Genomic DNA, 16,857 nt, shown 5'->3' with positions numbered 1-16,857 from the left:
TAAGTAAGCACTAGTGCCCCTCCCTTTGTTTCAACAGGCTCTGTCCTCATCCAAGGGACTCCACAGTGACCCACAGAGGTGGCTGGCAGACATCACAGTAAGTCCTTAATTCTGTGTTCCAGATGTCTTAATTTTTTACTTGACTATTTGAAAGCCTATGTCTGTAGATCATTTTTTGTACACGTCATCTGTTACAGCCACATTTTGCTGTAAAACACAAGTTGTAACAACCAGTTCCTCCTGTCCACAGAGCAAGCTGCAGTGGCTGAAGGAGGAGGTGCGACTGCGGGAGGAGAGGGAGAGACGCTTGCGAGGCGAGGTCCAGAAGAACAACGACAAGGTCAAGGAGGTCATCCGGTCCACGGAGGTCGACAGGGACTACTACACCACGGAGATCACTAAACAGAGCAAGCTGCTCGACCAGATGACCAATGAAAGACAAGGTAATGGGGATGAAAATGTTTCATAGTTGAGCTTACCTTGGGGCTTGTCCTGAGCTAGTCCTGACGTGAAATACATGCTATGTACCTACACAGAGGCTCAATGTACATGTACTAGGAGAATATCAATGAAGAGTTGACCAGTCCTAAGGACTGCAACACGGTAGCATACAGGCTAGGCAGGTGGGACTCTTGGCCTTTTCATTACAGGAAGTTCTGTTTTGATAATGTGCTATGCCTTTGTAAGATAGAACTTTTTACTGAGGTTATATTTTGCTCCAATCTTGTTTTTCAGATCTTCTTGACAGGACGCAAGAAAAAAATGATATTGTCAGACACCTCGAGGTAAGGAAAGTTCTACTGATTTATTTCTTGTTTACCGTATTATAATGTACATGTACAGATACCTGTCTGACTTATGTACCAACATGCATATCATCCTGTTTTCTAGGGAAGAGTGTCTGAACTGACCAACCGGTTAGAAGAGGTAAGAGGTGTTGAGACCAAATAATGCCCTGTTTTGAAATGAAATGTTGTCAAATTTCTTCTTTACATTAACACAAAGGCTCCTCTGAAGTAAATTGATGTTTTTCAAGTTCAAGTTGTTGTTTCCAGTTTGCCAGGGGTTTTAAAAACCTTAGACTCTTAAGCTAGAGACTTTTGTGTGAATTATTTTTAGATATTTCAGGGTAACTAGTCTGGGTTGACAATGTTCTATCTGATGGTACAAGCTGTATTTGTCTATGTTGGTTCCAATTGCCCATGTGCCCTCAGTGCTCCAGCTAGTAGTTGTTGAATAGTTTTGTGGTTATGGCTAGCCTGGTGTTTTGATTTTTCAGAATACTTAATGAAGCAACTTTAGACAGCTCTGCTTAGCTTATTCTGTTGTTGCACTTGTTATGCACATCACTGCACTGGCTTGCTGTTATCCACATCTTGTAGTTCATTAGTTAGTTTGTGAGTTAATTGTTTGGAGGTTTGTACTAACCCCCCTGTCCTCCTGCTTGTTCACCGCTTTCCTCACGTGCTGCCGTGTGTTGGTAGACTTTGAGACAAGCGCCAGGGCCCACTGACAGGCCCGTGGCTGCCCAGGTGCAGGACCTGCAGGTTTGTGTAGTGCCATGTTTGATGCATGTTGTGCATGTGCCCTCAGTGGTTTGATGTCAGTGATTGAATAACCGTTCTGGACTTACGTACGCCTCGGGCCATACTAGTGTAATTTCTTTGTTGTCTGAATAGCAGGTGCAAAGGAAACACCAGAATGAAACTATCAAGAGGATTCTGCATTTTTTCTGCTATATGGCTCTTTGACAAAATTGTAATTAGATATGTGACATTCACCCAAACTGCAAGTGCATGTACTAGGTATTGCAATGGTCAAGTCGGCATTGCCTTGCCTTCTTGTTGGTTTAATTCACTTACAACTTCTTGTTAAGAAAAGGTCTAAACAAGCAAAGAATTGGATTAGTTTGGCCTAAGGTTAAAATCTTTCTTGCATGTGGTGTGAGTTTAACCCAGTTTGAAGTTTGATGATGCTGTGAAGAGAGATTTTCCTGTATCCAGACCTGCATGCTCGCTCCTGTCTAACCCTGTAGTTTGTGGTGGTGGGGATAAACCTGATGTCGTTAGTCCACTCTCTCTAACAAGTCTCATTTTGCAGGAGTCACAAAAACAAAGAGACAGAATCCAAGAAAGATATGCCATGTAAGTATATAAACCTTGATATCCTTTTATGCTGAAAAGTACAGATTTATAGATGTATATGTTATGAATAAAAAATTGTCATACATATTTGCCATTGGAAAGAGTGTGGACTTTTCTCTACCGATCTTCTTGCATTAATAGGACATCAACATTGAGCTATTAGAACTGTGTAGTGCAAGTAGTATCGAGCCTGACCTGTGTTTTCCTTTGCTTTGTCGCTGTTGTAGGTACAAGGAAAAGCTGGGGTCTCTCCAGTCTGAACTGAAGGGTGCCAGAAAGGCTGCTTTTGAGCACAAGGTGGGTGTTATGTCCAATAGATGGATAAATGAATGATTTCACAATTTCAAATGCATTCAATTTACATTTTGAACTTTAGCACTGGATATGCAGTAAAATGACATTTGAAAGCAAATGCCTCCCTTCGTCTTTATATTTGTCATAACACAGCACATTTAAAGATATTTCACTTCAAAATCTAAAGTGACTACCAATAGTGTTCAGTAGCTGACAGAGTTGATGTATTTTTTGCGTTTCGGCGCATGCGCGCCGGAACGCATTGTCCTGGCTTTTACCTTCAAGCAAGGGACCTTCAAGGAAGGAACCAGGGAAGCTTGGTTCAACACTGTGTCGCACACAATAAGACCTTATATGGCAATACGTTCTCAAATCCTTGTATAGCCGTTGCCTTATATGGCAAGAGAGCACGAAAATGCAGGCAGGCTAGATTTGCATGTGACACAGGACGGCGACCGCATGTAACTGCTACAACTGTTCGGAAATATCATTGCATTGTGGTTTCGGACTTTGATATCCTGAAAAATGACCATATTACATCTATTCCACAAGATTGCAGAAGAAAAAAAATGATTTCGTCAAGAAAACTACCAAAAATCGGCATAAATGATACCATATAGTGAGGTTATAGCATTACGTCCAGAGTGAATAGTTACGTACCGCAGCTTGGCCGATCTGGCAACGCGAAGCACTTCGGACCCAGAAGATCCGGGTTCGTCTCCGTGCGTGGATTTTTTTTTTCTTTTTAGATATTGAATATCAAAAATATATATTGATATTATATTAATCTATCAATATCATATTTATGAATATCATTTTTTTTCATTAATAAATAAAGAAATATTTTATATTTGTTATTTTTAAATATTCATTTAATATATACAAGGCCTTTGTCTTATGAACAGGACTTCATAGATTCCAAACCCGGCATTCGAATTTTTCTGTTCATTGTAATGGAAAATACCGTGCAGCGGCTCCTATGCGCGGTAAGATGATTCTTGCAAAACACTCGCCACTAAACTTCTATCCCCGATGTAAACAGAGGCTCTTGATGTTGTTTGCAAAACAGCGATTCTTTGTTACAGTAGCAAATGCTCCATTGTTCAGTATCGACTTCATTCAGACAACACGGACGTGGAAAGTGGCGCCCCTCGGCACAAAACTATGGGAATTTTCATGAATTTTAGCAAAATTACCCAGGAAAATAAGGAAGAAATGTTGTAAATGCGGAAACCAGAATAATACGGATGAGGTAGCTGTTGATTTGTTTGACATTTGGTAGTCATTTTAGATAGAACCTTAGCTGTTATGAACTTCTATTTCACTTAATTACCATAGTTCTGATGATTCAATGGTGCTTTTTCAAATTTTATGTTTTATTGCGTGCCATGTACATAATTACATTGATAGCTTTTATAATGAGCCTATTATACATTTTACAAATAAGTACAAGTTGTAGGCCAAGACCAGCTTTTTGAAAAGCACTTAAGTTAAGTGACGTAACTTCAAAATTGCTTTCCCCAATCTGCCTTTCTCTATTAAAACAGTACTGACTGAACAGCCCTTGAGTGACTTCCTCTGGCAGATTTTACTTCAAGTAAAGGGAAAAGACAATTCACACTTATAAACGTAGCCGAAACGCCAGCTTTTTTTAAAAGCTCTTGTTTCTGTTGCCATTGTAGGTGCATTCATCCTTACGTATGAGGCATAAACATTTTTCCAATATCCTAACATGTTTGTTTCTATTTTGTTTGTTTCCTACAGCAAGCAGAGCTGGATGCCAGCCTGCGGTCGGCACGTCTGGCCGGGATCAGCCCCACAGCCTCACCAATCCCCCGGCGGGGTCGAGTCAGGGTTAGCGAAAGTCCACCAACATTACTCAGGTACATTTTAACGGGGGCTCTATACCCTCACTTCACCTTCTTACACCTCATGCTGAACCAGAAGCCAAATGAAAGATTTACACTGGAAATTTTAGAAGTCAGAATTACTTCATTTTTGTATAATCTGGTCCTGTACATAAGTTTTATTTTTGTAATATGTAGTATTTAGTTGAATGGGGGAATTTTCCATCTGTTAAGATGCATTTCATTGGTTACCTCACATCTCATTGTCCAGAATAAATCTACCTAGTATGGTAATCTCCTACAATGGCATGTTCTGTTTGTATTAGTAGGGCTGGCAGCTATAGATCAAGGTCACCTGTGTTATACTCCCGGACAAGGTCACCCACCAGATCACCAAGGTCAAGATCGCCCATCAGATCCAGGTCAAGGTCACCAGAGCCAGGTATTATTAGAAAACCTTCCTAATTTCACCCCATACAATATGCAATAATCACTGCTTTTATGAATGTAGAATGAGTATCCATATCAGGGCTGAGAACGCCTCTCTCTCTTACCGTTAATATAGAAAGTTGTCATTTTCTGTGTCTGGTGTAAATAGTGAATTTTTGTTAACAGGCAGCAGGAAGCCATCAGCAGATTCCCTTCTATCTCAGAACAGAACGTCCTCTCCTGTGGAGGTACGTGCATCCCTCTACAGGCCACAATACACTTATCTTCAGGAATTTACTTATCTGCAGTGTGGGAAAATTTATCTGGGTACCCAACACTAGATGAAATACTAATGAAATTTTGGATAGTGGCCTGCATTCATGATTTTCTATATTATTACATGTCAGGTTGGCAGCAGAGTGTCTTCTTCGTCTTCGTGCCAAATCTCAGTAGGTTGAGGGCTCAGGTACGGGGGTAAGGGTTTCATCTTGGTACAGGTGGCACTGGTGTTTTATGCTCTGCACATTAAACCCTTTAACCCCTCTCTTCATCTTCAGATCTGTACCTAACTAGGTCAGCCACACCATCTTGACAAATCCCCTCATTACATAAAGGACTCTCGTTTCAAGCTGTTAGGGCATTGATTTCTATTATCTTTAACTAGCAGCTGCGTAGAGGTGTTTTCATCCAATTCTGAGAAAATGAGCCTTCCGTAAAGGTGAAAGCTGTCGCTATTGTTTTGTTGCCATTTGGTTTATCACTAAACCAATGGCTTTCCTCCCATGTTGATAAAATACCTTGTTTACAGTTTTCTTGGTGCGGGTGTTTACTTGATAAATCACTAACGATCGTAGCTGAGATATGTACTTGCGGTACATAACATCTCCCCCTCAGAGCCTGCAAATGAAACCCTATGGTGGCCAAACTTCCCTGGCAAAATATTCTCCTTATAGTGGCATAGTTAGTCTGGTGGAGACTAAGGATGCACCATGGCAGTCCTTGAATGGCTTTTCACACCTGGTAACAACAGCTATGGTATCTGGAAAGATTGTCGAGTACAAAGCTACCCTTTTTCCTCACCATGGGCTCTCTTTTATAGGAACTCCATGACAACGGGAGATGACGATGAATCCTCTATGCTGCTGTAGGACGTGTATGGAGGATGACAAGGGATTTTTATGGTTCCTGCTGTTGCCACAGAAATGGATTTATGGGAAAGGATGGCCACATAGCACCTTCAGCTTTTATTGATCAAAGAACTCAGTGAATGTTGTATGTTTTTGTTAGAGAAAGACGTTGTACAATAAATTAAAGTGCATGTGAGTCTCGAAATCAATTTGAACACTCTCAGAGCCTGACATTATTTTTTAGGGTAGTTCTTGTTTCCCATTATAGACCAACTTATTTCTTTCTCTTCTTACAACTGACAGGAACAAGGAATTTTTTCTTAAGCAGTTGACATGGATATACATGTACATTAATGTTCTATTTTATTGAGATAAGAATGGTAGCCAGTCTATCAAAACATGAATTAGTATTTGCTCCTCAGTTAAAGTATTACTGTACAGAATATTTTCTTATTACTATGAGACCTTCTTTTGATAGGGACAAGTCTAGTTCACTTTGACGTGCCCTATGAATGATAGGTTGTAAAGGACAGGCACTTCTGAACAAACATTCCAATCCTGCAGTATGCAATGCACAAGAAGAGATTGTGTACCTAGAGATGTCAATACAGACAAGGTACCTGCCATGCTGCTAGATTTGTAGAAACCCAAGTCATGACACAACTTGATTTAACCTTTTTAAAATCACATTTTAAGAAATTCTATGACTTATATGTGCAGCAATGTTAAGCTGAGTTGCTGTTAAATAGAGAGTGTTTAAATTATTTTGTTAAGCTGATGTGTAAGTACATGTATGCTCCATTGTTGTCCTGGTATTGGTGCAAGTATTTCTGTGTCCAATGCTTGCTCTATGACATGTAATGTACTGATGTGCCATTGTTAAGAGTTTTATCAATGTTGAATCTGTTAACCTTACAAAATCCGATAGCTAGGTCCTGTAGTTGTGTGCCAAAGCCAAGAGATACTTTTTATACAGCTTAGTGTTCCATTTATATACACCATCAGTGTTTCCTTTGTGTATAGGCCACCATTATGTGGCAGTAAATGCTGTGTGTCAAAGGGTGGCGTTCCACTAGAAGTAATAACTAAGGTTTGTGGTTTTTATAGTACTTTTTTATCAGCTGTCTGACACCAAGACTCAGTTTGTGTGAAAAGTGAACAGCAGACTTTATACATGGACTATGACTCTTACACTGTATTTATTCCAGAGAAGTCAATGTTAAAGTCAGACGATGCAGTAGTGTATTTTACTTTGTTGGTGTATGTGTCTTTCCCTTTACTATCTCATGTACATTGGTTATTTTTGAGGGACTAATATCATCTTAAACTCATTCTGTTGTACATTGATGATGTCCAGATGTCCCTGTTCAAAGTTGTACAAGGCCATTCAGAATATGAACCATATGATTTCCAGAATATGAACCAGATGATAAAGCAAGCCTCTTTATTTGGGAACTTTAAAAAAAGTGATGCCTTTATATAGATTTGTGGACACACGGGATGTTTTAGCAGAAGATGTCTACCTCACTGAAGCTCTTCTGTCGGTGCTTTGATACATAAATCCACCTTTCGCTTTGCTAAATGTCCTGTGTGAAAGCGTTACATCACCTAGATTTATCATTAAATGGATAACTATGTTTACATTAGAGACAGAGCCAAGATTCACCTTTTTTCAACTCTTTATTATAGATAAAAGTTTGGATGACAATGGTAAGAGAGACGGCCCTGTAGTAACTATTTCTAGATTCTCTAGTCTATCCGAAATGCGACCGAGACTCGCCGCCTTTTCTTCATCTGCAGCCCACGCGTTTTATACAAGCAGAGGGCAATGTGCGCAACGGATTTTTAACATTTCGGATTTGTTAATAGGTTCACCAAGACCTTGTAGCCCATCTAGAGGATACATGCATTCTTCTTCAAAGATGGCTTTACGAGAACTCGATTGTATAGGTGATGTCATCTGCCGTCGACAATTCGCCTCATGTTTCAATGAAGTTACTGCAGAAGGCGTCAATCCCCGCTCCGATGAGGTCGTAAGGACTATTTGGGCCGACGTCATTACACGCATGCTTACACGCAAGTCCGTTCCATACAGATGTCTGTTGAAAAAAGAAACAACAAAATCAGAGGACTAGCTTCCGTTCCGTAATGTCCATTGCACCATTATACGGCCAAAGTATCTATACCAGTGGATGCGTAGCCCATGGCCATTGGGAAGCGATGGTAATCTTTACCAAACTGATGTTGAGATGGGAAGTCGTAACGTTTTATGTTTAGTTGTTTTCTGACTCACAATCTAGCTAACCCTCCGTTAGATTTCGGCATCGTGTGAACCGCGAAAATCCAATTACATTGACAAATGGCTTGATGGTCAGCCTGTTTTTTTTTTAATTAATCAACACGAAAAGGTACAAGGCACAGAGGTAGCAGCTGCTAGTATTATTTTTTGCCTGTCCTTACGTCGCATTCAGTGAATCACCACTGAGAATAAAAAAAACGCCACAGAAATGCTGCAAACCAAGCTGGATGATATATCTTGCGATCACAGGCTGAAGACTACTTTCCAAGCAGAGAAATGGTTGCGGTTAGTCTTTGACGTGTATTTAGGCGGTTATTTTTAGCCTCCTTCGCAGACTTCCTGTAACGGCGGCGTATATATGGGGGGGGGGGGTGTTACACGACTTCTTACACGGGCCAAGGTTCTCTAATGCCGGCTAAGGGACTTTCGCCACTGAGGGAGTTATGTACGTCCCACGGTGACATACTTTTCCCCCTTTTATTTATGGGTTGACAACATAAAGAAAACGGGACAAAATGGAAGGCCCAACAAAAACGCCTAACACACGTCAGAAACCAGCCGGACCCATTCCTCTGCTTGGGGAGTAGCTGAAGATGACCTACGTGGAACCTCTGACTGCACGCCAGGCACTCCATCAGACATGCAAACTGGGTGTTGATGACGCTGCGGGACGACACGACACACACCATGGCCAGGACACACAGCACCAGGGACAGGCGGCCAGACATCTTGTACCGTACACTTCTTGATAAGTAGGTCTAGTGCGATATATATGTTATTGTATATATCAGGGTAGAGACTCCGATCTGGTAGAATCGGCGATTCTGCCGGTAGAGATCCCGATCGGAGTTTCTGTCGACAGAGACCCAGAGGATCCCAGAGCGGGATCTCTGCCCGCAGAATCGCCGATTTTACCAGTACAAATCTCGATCAGAGTCTGACGACAGAAACTATTAATGAGAGACTATTAATGTCAAGGACATTATGAAGTCCTTGTTTATACACGACAAACGAACCCCTCGACGCAAATGCTGTTCTGATCTTAATATCGTTTCACAAGACAGATCACACTAGAAGGAGTTTTGAATTTGTATGTTCAGTATGGACTCCTGTTGGTCAATTATAACATGCATGTTTTTCTTGACGTCTGACCCACGCTCTTTGTTGAATTTCCTGTAATTTCTCTGATTCCGAGGCCATCGTCATCAACAAAGGTCTTGTACCTCTTCGACAAAAGCAGTTCAACTGAGGCTGAGGCATTCTATGTCATACACGACATTTTTTGCATTCATTATCTCGTGAAAAACAGGATGTCCCCAAGCCGTTAAACAACAATGTCATTGCACATCAGACTCCAAACTGCCACTACATGCAGGGATCGATCCTTTTTCATAAAAGTGACTTTGACATTTGACATGTCCTTGGAACCCTCTACTATCCTGTAAAAGTATGAATCATGAGACATGTGACGTACAAAAGCCATGTACATTTACACTATGTATAACTAGCAACTTATACATCAATGCTCACCTCAGCCTGGAAACGGGGTAGCGGGGTGTGGTGACTCTGAAGGTTAAACGTCGTCACCGTACGAAAACCACTGATGATCTGTTCTATACAGGAGCGTCCCGCAACTTTATAGCAGTGGCGTATCATCAGGTGCCCCTAGGCCCTAGGGCACGTGCACAGAAACCACGTGACGTCAGAGCCACCCTCAATACTTCATGGCGACAGATGGGAGGTCGGGCGATTTGGTTTCCCACTTTGGTTGGACGAATAGTCTGTGACGTCATCCAGAGGGGGGACATAAAGTCTAGACCAGACCCAGTCTATTTGATATTCTTCAGCAGTTCGAATCTCATTCCATGACAATTTCCTTATCCATGCTGTAATCACCTCTTGTTGATAACGCTACTAATTTGGGCAATTACTGCATTCTTACGTCCACAGTTACCTTAATCTGATGAGCCGGGCAGAACCAGAGTTCTATAGGTTAGCGACCCGGAGCTAGCATGGGTGCCATCCTATTACTGCCGGGACTCCTACACTCGCTACGACATAAATTTTTTGTTGCAATAAAAACTCCTTTTGCCAGTTCGATACGGTATTTGCAACCGTTAGATCTGCTAGGAGATTGGATGGCACCCAGGCTAACCCGGAGCGATCAATGTCATTGATTTTCTTGCACAAAACCCAACTCGCACAAGGTGACGCTACTTCTGTTATGAACGAAAATAATCTTTTGGAGGTGTTGTGTGGAAAACTGAACAGACTCTTACACATGTTGAGTCGCACGATCTAAATGTAGGGACATCCATCAAGTATGAACGTACATGTACGTGTATTGGTTCTGGCGTCATCAAGAAACAAATTACCCTGTGTCGTAAGAAAAAAAGCTTTATTTCTTACTTTCTTCCATACATTTACCTTATTTGATAGAACACGGTGATGATAGAACATCTGTTGTGAATGTTCCCAATCGGTACACATGCCTGCAGATTCAGAGTGCAAGAATGAAGAACGCCTAGAGACATGCAGATAAAAGAACAGAACTTGCCACCAAGCTACATAGGATGGACGGACAAACATCGGCGATCTCATGGTGGCCTTTCACTAATGAAATAACATCACTCACTGTGAATTTTCTGATTGACTCTCCACGGACTGTTATTTCATTAGCTCTATACAGCTGGGATGTGTCCTAGATTGACATAATCCGCCTAGAGTCGGAGAGGAAGCTCATAAGCCCTTCCATTCAGACCACCTCCTACACATCAATTTACTTATACAGCCTTGGCGGGTGCTGATAGTTTCAGGGAAAACAAGTGGTTGATATGAAATAAGATGTGGTATGAACGATAAGATGGTCCGGACCATCTTGTCAGCACAGTGCGTGTCGTACATTTTTTTCTACAGTGGAATAAAATTGCTTGGGGAGTTTTAAATCGCCTGAAAATCTTTAAAATTTGTTCTGTCAAAAGACATCTTCAGTACATTTGTATTTCAATCTGGGTGGAAATTTGACATAACATGCAACGTCACACCCAATCAAAGCCGTGAAAGTGGGCAAAAGCATCTATTACTGAGTCTGATGGCGAATAGATTTAATAAACATGACTCCCTTTTGTGAAGGTGGATCCCTTCCTTTCTCCATCTCCCAGGATGAAGTGGCAGAAGTCGCGCGGGATCAGGGACGGCAGGCTCCGGGTACAGAAGTTCACACACAGTTCGCCGCCACCTCTTGTCTCCCACTGCAAGGTTCCCTGTAGAACGGCAATGACATGTGAACAGGATTCATGTTGGGCCTCCTTCTTTGGTTCGGCTAAACTTTCCTAGCGAATCAAATTCTCAAACAAACTGTGAAAATATCACAGCGACGAGTTATTGAACTCTTTTAAGTAAGGGTACATGAAGAAATAAAACCAGAAAAATTAGAAAGGACAGGATTAGAAGAGGCTACAAGCTCGCTAACCACCAGCTATGACGTACCTTGTGCAGTTCGTTACAGCCCAGACACAGCAATGCGCAGGTCGTGACGTCAGAGAGCAGTGTTCTGGCGGAAATGCCAGATGTAAGAAGCACGCAGACTGAGAGGCACAAGTGCAGCTGTGACGAAGCCATCTGTACAGAAACATCACAGAGACATGGACCGTCAGCAGCAGTTTGGAAAAAAATCTGTGCTGCACTCAACAACCTGGACGCTCTATGTTTAACAACTCGTTTTCATGGTGCTGAAAATGGACGTAACAAATCAAACAAGGACTCGGCAATTGCTTAGTATAATGCAATGGTGTGCGAAAGTTCCCCCTTACCAAAAAAAACTTAACACCGACACCCCACAAAATTAAGCTTCAAGCGTTTCTTACAGGAAACCGTGAAACAGCATTAACTAAACCTTAGGGCACAAAACCAAATTGGGTGACCGAAGTGTGGGCAGATAAGAAGACACAAGAAAGCCCGAGGTCCCATCAGTCCAATGAAATATCAAACCGTCCCCAGTAACACGATTCGAAGTTTTAAGTGGGGGAGTCAGCCTTCAAACGCTCGACACAGAGAATAAAGCGGTGACAGTATTGATGCCACCCCGGACAAAATGTGATTCATTACCTTTCAAAACTACACTTGATGTGGCCTGGATTTATAATTCCAATCAGGGAAAAAAGCCGGCTTGTTGAAAACGTGTAAAAGGGTTGTTAGCCCTAATCCGACTGTATGGATTGGACCCCATGCGTATAATATTCATATGTGCCATATCAACATTTTTTATCGGAGAAACATTTCTTCCATGAGTTTGTTTGTACACATGTCTTACAACTTGTAGCACATTTTTACCGAGAACGGCGGACCTTTGTTATCGAAATTATATTCTAATGTTTGTGTGTGGTCCAGTGGGATTCAAACGGACCCCATAAAAAAACTGCATTGTACATTAGGTAATATTGAAATAATTCCTATCCAATAACAGGAATTTATCATTATTGCTATTATAGCAACACGTTATTGTTACATGGAAATGTATGATTATACATATATCAGTCGATGGCTTAAAGAAAGCAGATACACACAACGATGTAACATATGGTATACATACATATAAAAGATAGTGCCGAATAACTTCAATAAGAGATTTGACGTTTAAAAGACATCTTCTTGTGCGTTCCACCTACCCATTTCTGAGCAGAAGAAAAGAGAGAAATCTAACGCCACGGGTACACACGCGTGGCTCTCCCAACCTTCGTGTAAAACGTGTATCTTTACCCGACTCGATCCCTTCGAGGCCGAGGAGACGGGATAGAGATATTTGACAAAAGCATCGGACAAAAGTTGACGGGACCCATGTGGTCCACTAATGCATCAGACATTATGTTAACCTTTGAGATCAGTTTGATGTAAAGTGATGAAGGAGAAATCCAAGGACCACCTGTTGATGCGGGCCCATAGCGCCGTTCTTATTGATCTGCCTGTGTCATTAGAAAAAATCATCTGATCTGAAGTTTCAAGATGATTCAATCCCAAGCAGTTACATGAAAATAGAACCTTACCTTCCGTTTGGACTTGGGAGGCGGTTGGGCAGAGATGAAGCCGTGTCGTGGTACAGGCAGAGCTAGAGACGAGCCGGTAAGAGGTAGTATGAGTAATCGACCTTCTTTATATGCTGTATTATGTATGCGGTGGTGGATGGAACTGCGTAAGAAAGGCGTGGCGAAGCATTGCGTAAGGCGAAACCTCAGGGATCGCTGAAGACCGGATATGGATGACGCCTTAGACAAATTGAGTTCTCTGGTCGTCCTCCGCGGCGGAGACGAGAAAATTTCATCTCCTGGGCTTAAAATTAAGAAACTTGTTCACCGCTACACGAAAAACCATATTTGTGTTTAAGTCAACTAAAATCAGTCAACCAGAAGTGGCAAAATGAACAACCTTTCAAGCAAAACTTGTGGCTTTACCTTGTTTTCATAGCTTTTCTGGCTTCTTATTTATTACCTTCGCCTAAAAGGTTATGTTTTTGTCAGTGTTCGTGTGTGTGTGTCCTTCCTTCCATCCGTCCGTGTGTGAACACGATAACGCCTGGATGGATTGTCCAATCCAAGTCGCCAAAAGAAGAGTTTGTCAATGTTATAATTTACAACTGTTTTTAATTCTTTGTATTCATTTGTCTAGGAGATTTCATACTTAAGCTTGTGAAAATATTTGGAAGGTAATTTCAACTTTATGATAATTTGTCCAGTTGTGTAAAACTTTGAAAATATTAATGATGTGGAATGTGATATTTCTTATAGTTTCTAGATAATGGTAACAGGATTCTACCATTTTCTGCATTTTTTACAACTCTATTTGTAACATTTGAATTATCTATTGAATGATTACTGGGGATATACTATCAGTCTATACTAGTGGTAAATGATGGAAATTTCATTCTTGCAGCATTTGGAAGGTTAGTGAATGTGGACATTATCAGATATGCATTATGCAAATGAGGGCCTCATTTCCATAATTTATGTGGAAATGCTTCAATAAGCTACAAGTAGCCTTGCCCTTGAAAAGTACGATAGAATATTATTCAATCTTCAAACCAGTATTCTGATTACTCTTGGTATGAATCAAACTTAGCGTGATAGCGGACATGCACTAATGATATTTCCTGCAAGACTTATAATTGCTGATAACCAAGTCAGCAGCGCCGTAAAGTTGTTACTTCCCTCTTAAGAAGCCCACGGTCTCATTAAACTCCATCCCTTCGTGTCGTGACGAGCGAGTCATGTTAATGAATAGCACTTGAAGAGAAGCCTCGGGAGCTAAAATGCGCTGCAGTAACCAGAAAAAGGCTACTTTCGCCAATACAGCAATTTGTGCTGTCTTATCTAGATGATCATGATACCTGATGACCGGTCGTGACTCTGAACCTTCCTGTTACAGCCCTTAGGACGTAACGTTAAGTTTACTGCGTGTTCATTTTGATTGAGTGGAGGTAACAAACAAGACATACAGGGTGTAGTTTTGGCATTTGCTGAGATGATAGCAAGTCAGCACCAAGGACATTGACCGTTGGAACATGTTAGTGTCTCGAGTTTGGATGGTCTGAAATGCTCTTAGATCCAACGATTAGCTGTTTCCTTTTCTACAGCTCAAACGCCTGTGCCCGGGCATCAGAGGTGTTCTGCCAGTGCATGTTGGCGCATTCATGTTTCTGCATTGATAGGCTGAAATGCAATTAGGACAACGTTTAGCCGTTTTCGCGTTTCTAGCCGCAGGCATCAAATGAGGCTGATAAGGTCACCAGATACACTGGAAGCACCGTTAGCACACAGACTGCTAGACATATGCAGGCTGATGGAAAGTAGAATGTATAATTTGGGAAACTGCCGGGGGGGGGGCACCTCTGCTCTTGCTACTGTTATCAGATTGACAAAAGCCTGTAAAGCGAAACAAGAAAAAAAAAAATCACCGGATAGGTTTTCAGTTATCTCTTTATGAAAACTAACACTCTCAACATAGCCTCCATGGAAAGCGTACTAAATCCATTAAAATAAGATTTGCATCGTCAACTTGTAAATGAAGACATAGAATGTTCCTTCGTTTCAACATATAATAAAATTGTTATTATGGAATAGTTTTGCAACTCTCCCTCTTCCTTGTGGATCTGCAATGAACTTGAACAGATGTAGTTAACGTTGGGTAACATAAATTCGGGATTTTTCCGATAATGGTTGACTGAAATCAATCTAGCAGAACAATAAACCATCCTTTTTTTCTATTATTCTGTCAGTATCATGTACTATCTTTGCACTAATCATATATATGGTAGATTTTGTCTCTAGTCGTGCTGACACCATAATATTTCAACTTGAAACTACCGTCCGCCGCACCCAAAATGACGGTGATGTCGGACAGGGGGGCACATTAATTCGGGAGAGAAGATTCGTCTTGAATATCTTACCGCTAATCACATTTTATACAGCAGCTATTCGTTCCATCCTTGGCTTGAGGAGAGTGCTATGGATATAGACGTGTCCAAGCAAAAAAAAATACACGAAAAAACGGCCGTACCGCACGCATCAGGCCTTCGGGAACAACCCGTGTGTTGAGTCGGTAGAACGCTACCCAAAGTTCACCCCCACCCGGTCATGGAAATTTGTACATTATTCATCGGGGCGTTAGCTGGATGCCTTAGAAATGGTAATACTACTATGTCCATGTGTTTCTACTTGTGCTAAGAGCAAACTTTGAGGAAAATATCGCCATCAGTCCACTATCACACACAACATTTAGACAAAAAAGTGTTCCTCGCAAACGTTTGTCGTCTGCCGAATAGCAGGATTCTAGGTAACGAATATGGCGGCGGGAAAATTCACCGTAGTGCCGTAGCCATTGGTTGTAGCAACAAAGAGGCGTTTTGATGATTAATCACACTTAGAGTCCAGTTGTAGGTTAGCAAAAGAGATTCTAATAAGTTGTATTGTAAATAATTGTGTTTAGCAGGAAGCGGATGTGACATTTGTCTTATAAACCAGCGAACAACTATGTACATATAATTCTCCCACGAAGCCCTCAGACTGTGACAATAAGGGACGGAGAGTTTTTGACGTAGCCAACTTCTAATGCATGGTTATCGAAGCTTTTCAGACAGTGTTCTGAATGCGTCAGTCTGTCAAGTTTGCATTTCTAGCGGTATTACTGATGTTGCATCTAGCACACATCCCTAAACACCCCGTTTTCGAAAAATCCCGAATTTAAGTACCCCGCGAATTTATGTTACCCAACGTTACATGTTTACGTCTAATTCTTAACGTTAATATAATTTTGCATAGAGGCAAAGATCCTCATTTCAACAATGATTCATCAATGGTGCAGGGAAGTGCGCAGCTAGATTGTTCTCCCTTCTCCCTACAATGCTATGTATAGGTAATTGTCACGATCTTCTTTTCTTTTCTTTTAATCGTGGATCCAAATTAAGTCTCTTGTTGTTTAAAATGTAGTGGATCAGCATCTTTTACTAATACTTAACGGGTGTTTTGTGTGACGGCGTGACAGGCCCTGCCCTCCTATGATCTTAACAGGCGACACCTCTGGCACAAGACCGTCTACTCAACTTCAACACACCAATATTGAGGCATAGAGGTGACAAGCGTCACATCTACAGCAACATATTGCAAACCAATAATTTCGTGTTGAAAACGCCCAAAGTGTATCAAAGAAGTTTCCGTTGTCACTACTTT

The 16,857-nt window shown here is 41.4% G+C and overlaps 2 protein-coding genes across 10 annotated transcripts in view; one reads left to right on the top strand and one right to left on the bottom strand.

Moving 5' to 3' along the window:
- The window catches only part of LOC136433167 (centrosomal protein of 128 kDa-like), a 50,059-nt gene extending 42,784 nt beyond the window's left edge, over positions 1-7,275 (top strand). For 5 of the 9 annotated variants that reach the window (XM_066425071.1, XM_066425076.1, XM_066425073.1 and 2 more), the window contains 12 exons: positions 38-97; positions 251-443; positions 736-785; positions 892-927; positions 1,485-1,547; positions 2,101-2,144; positions 2,372-2,441; positions 4,203-4,321; positions 4,612-4,727; positions 4,901-4,962; positions 5,122-5,180; positions 5,814-7,275. In XM_066425071.1, the coding sequence (XP_066281168.1) occupies positions 38-97; positions 251-443; positions 736-785; positions 892-927; positions 1,485-1,547; positions 2,101-2,144; positions 2,372-2,441; positions 4,203-4,321; positions 4,612-4,727; positions 4,901-4,962; positions 5,122-5,172 (864 nt within the window). In that variant the 3' untranslated portion in view covers positions 5,173-5,180; positions 5,814-7,275. The remainder of the gene's footprint in view (positions 1-37; positions 98-250; positions 444-735; positions 786-891; positions 928-1,484; positions 1,548-2,100; positions 2,145-2,371; positions 2,442-4,202; positions 4,322-4,611; positions 4,728-4,900; positions 4,963-5,121; positions 5,181-5,813) is intronic. The other 4 variants (XM_066425072.1, XM_066425075.1, XM_066425074.1 and 1 more) reach the window with 4 other exon arrangements.
- Positions 7,276-7,502: 227 nt separating this feature from the next.
- LOC136433185 (uncharacterized) lies at positions 7,503-9,991 on the bottom strand. The gene is made up of 3 exons (XM_066425109.1): positions 9,671-9,991; positions 8,743-8,898; positions 7,503-7,940 (listed from the first exon to the last, which is right to left on the bottom strand). Exons 1-3 carry the CDS (start codon positions 9,794-9,796, stop codon positions 7,821-7,823), a joined length of 402 nt encoding a protein of 133 aa, XP_066281206.1. The 5' UTR covers positions 9,797-9,991; the 3' UTR covers positions 7,503-7,820.
- Between the last annotated feature and the right edge of the window lie 6,866 nt (positions 9,992-16,857).

Source organism: Branchiostoma lanceolatum, chromosome 4, assembly GCF_035083965.1.
Source record: "Branchiostoma lanceolatum isolate klBraLanc5 chromosome 4, klBraLanc5.hap2, whole genome shotgun sequence".
NCBI classification, from domain to species: Eukaryota; Metazoa; Chordata; class Leptocardii; order Amphioxiformes; family Branchiostomatidae; genus Branchiostoma; species Branchiostoma lanceolatum.
The sequence above is the reverse complement of the archived record's forward strand: the minus strand, read 5'-3'. Positions and strand labels throughout refer to the sequence as shown.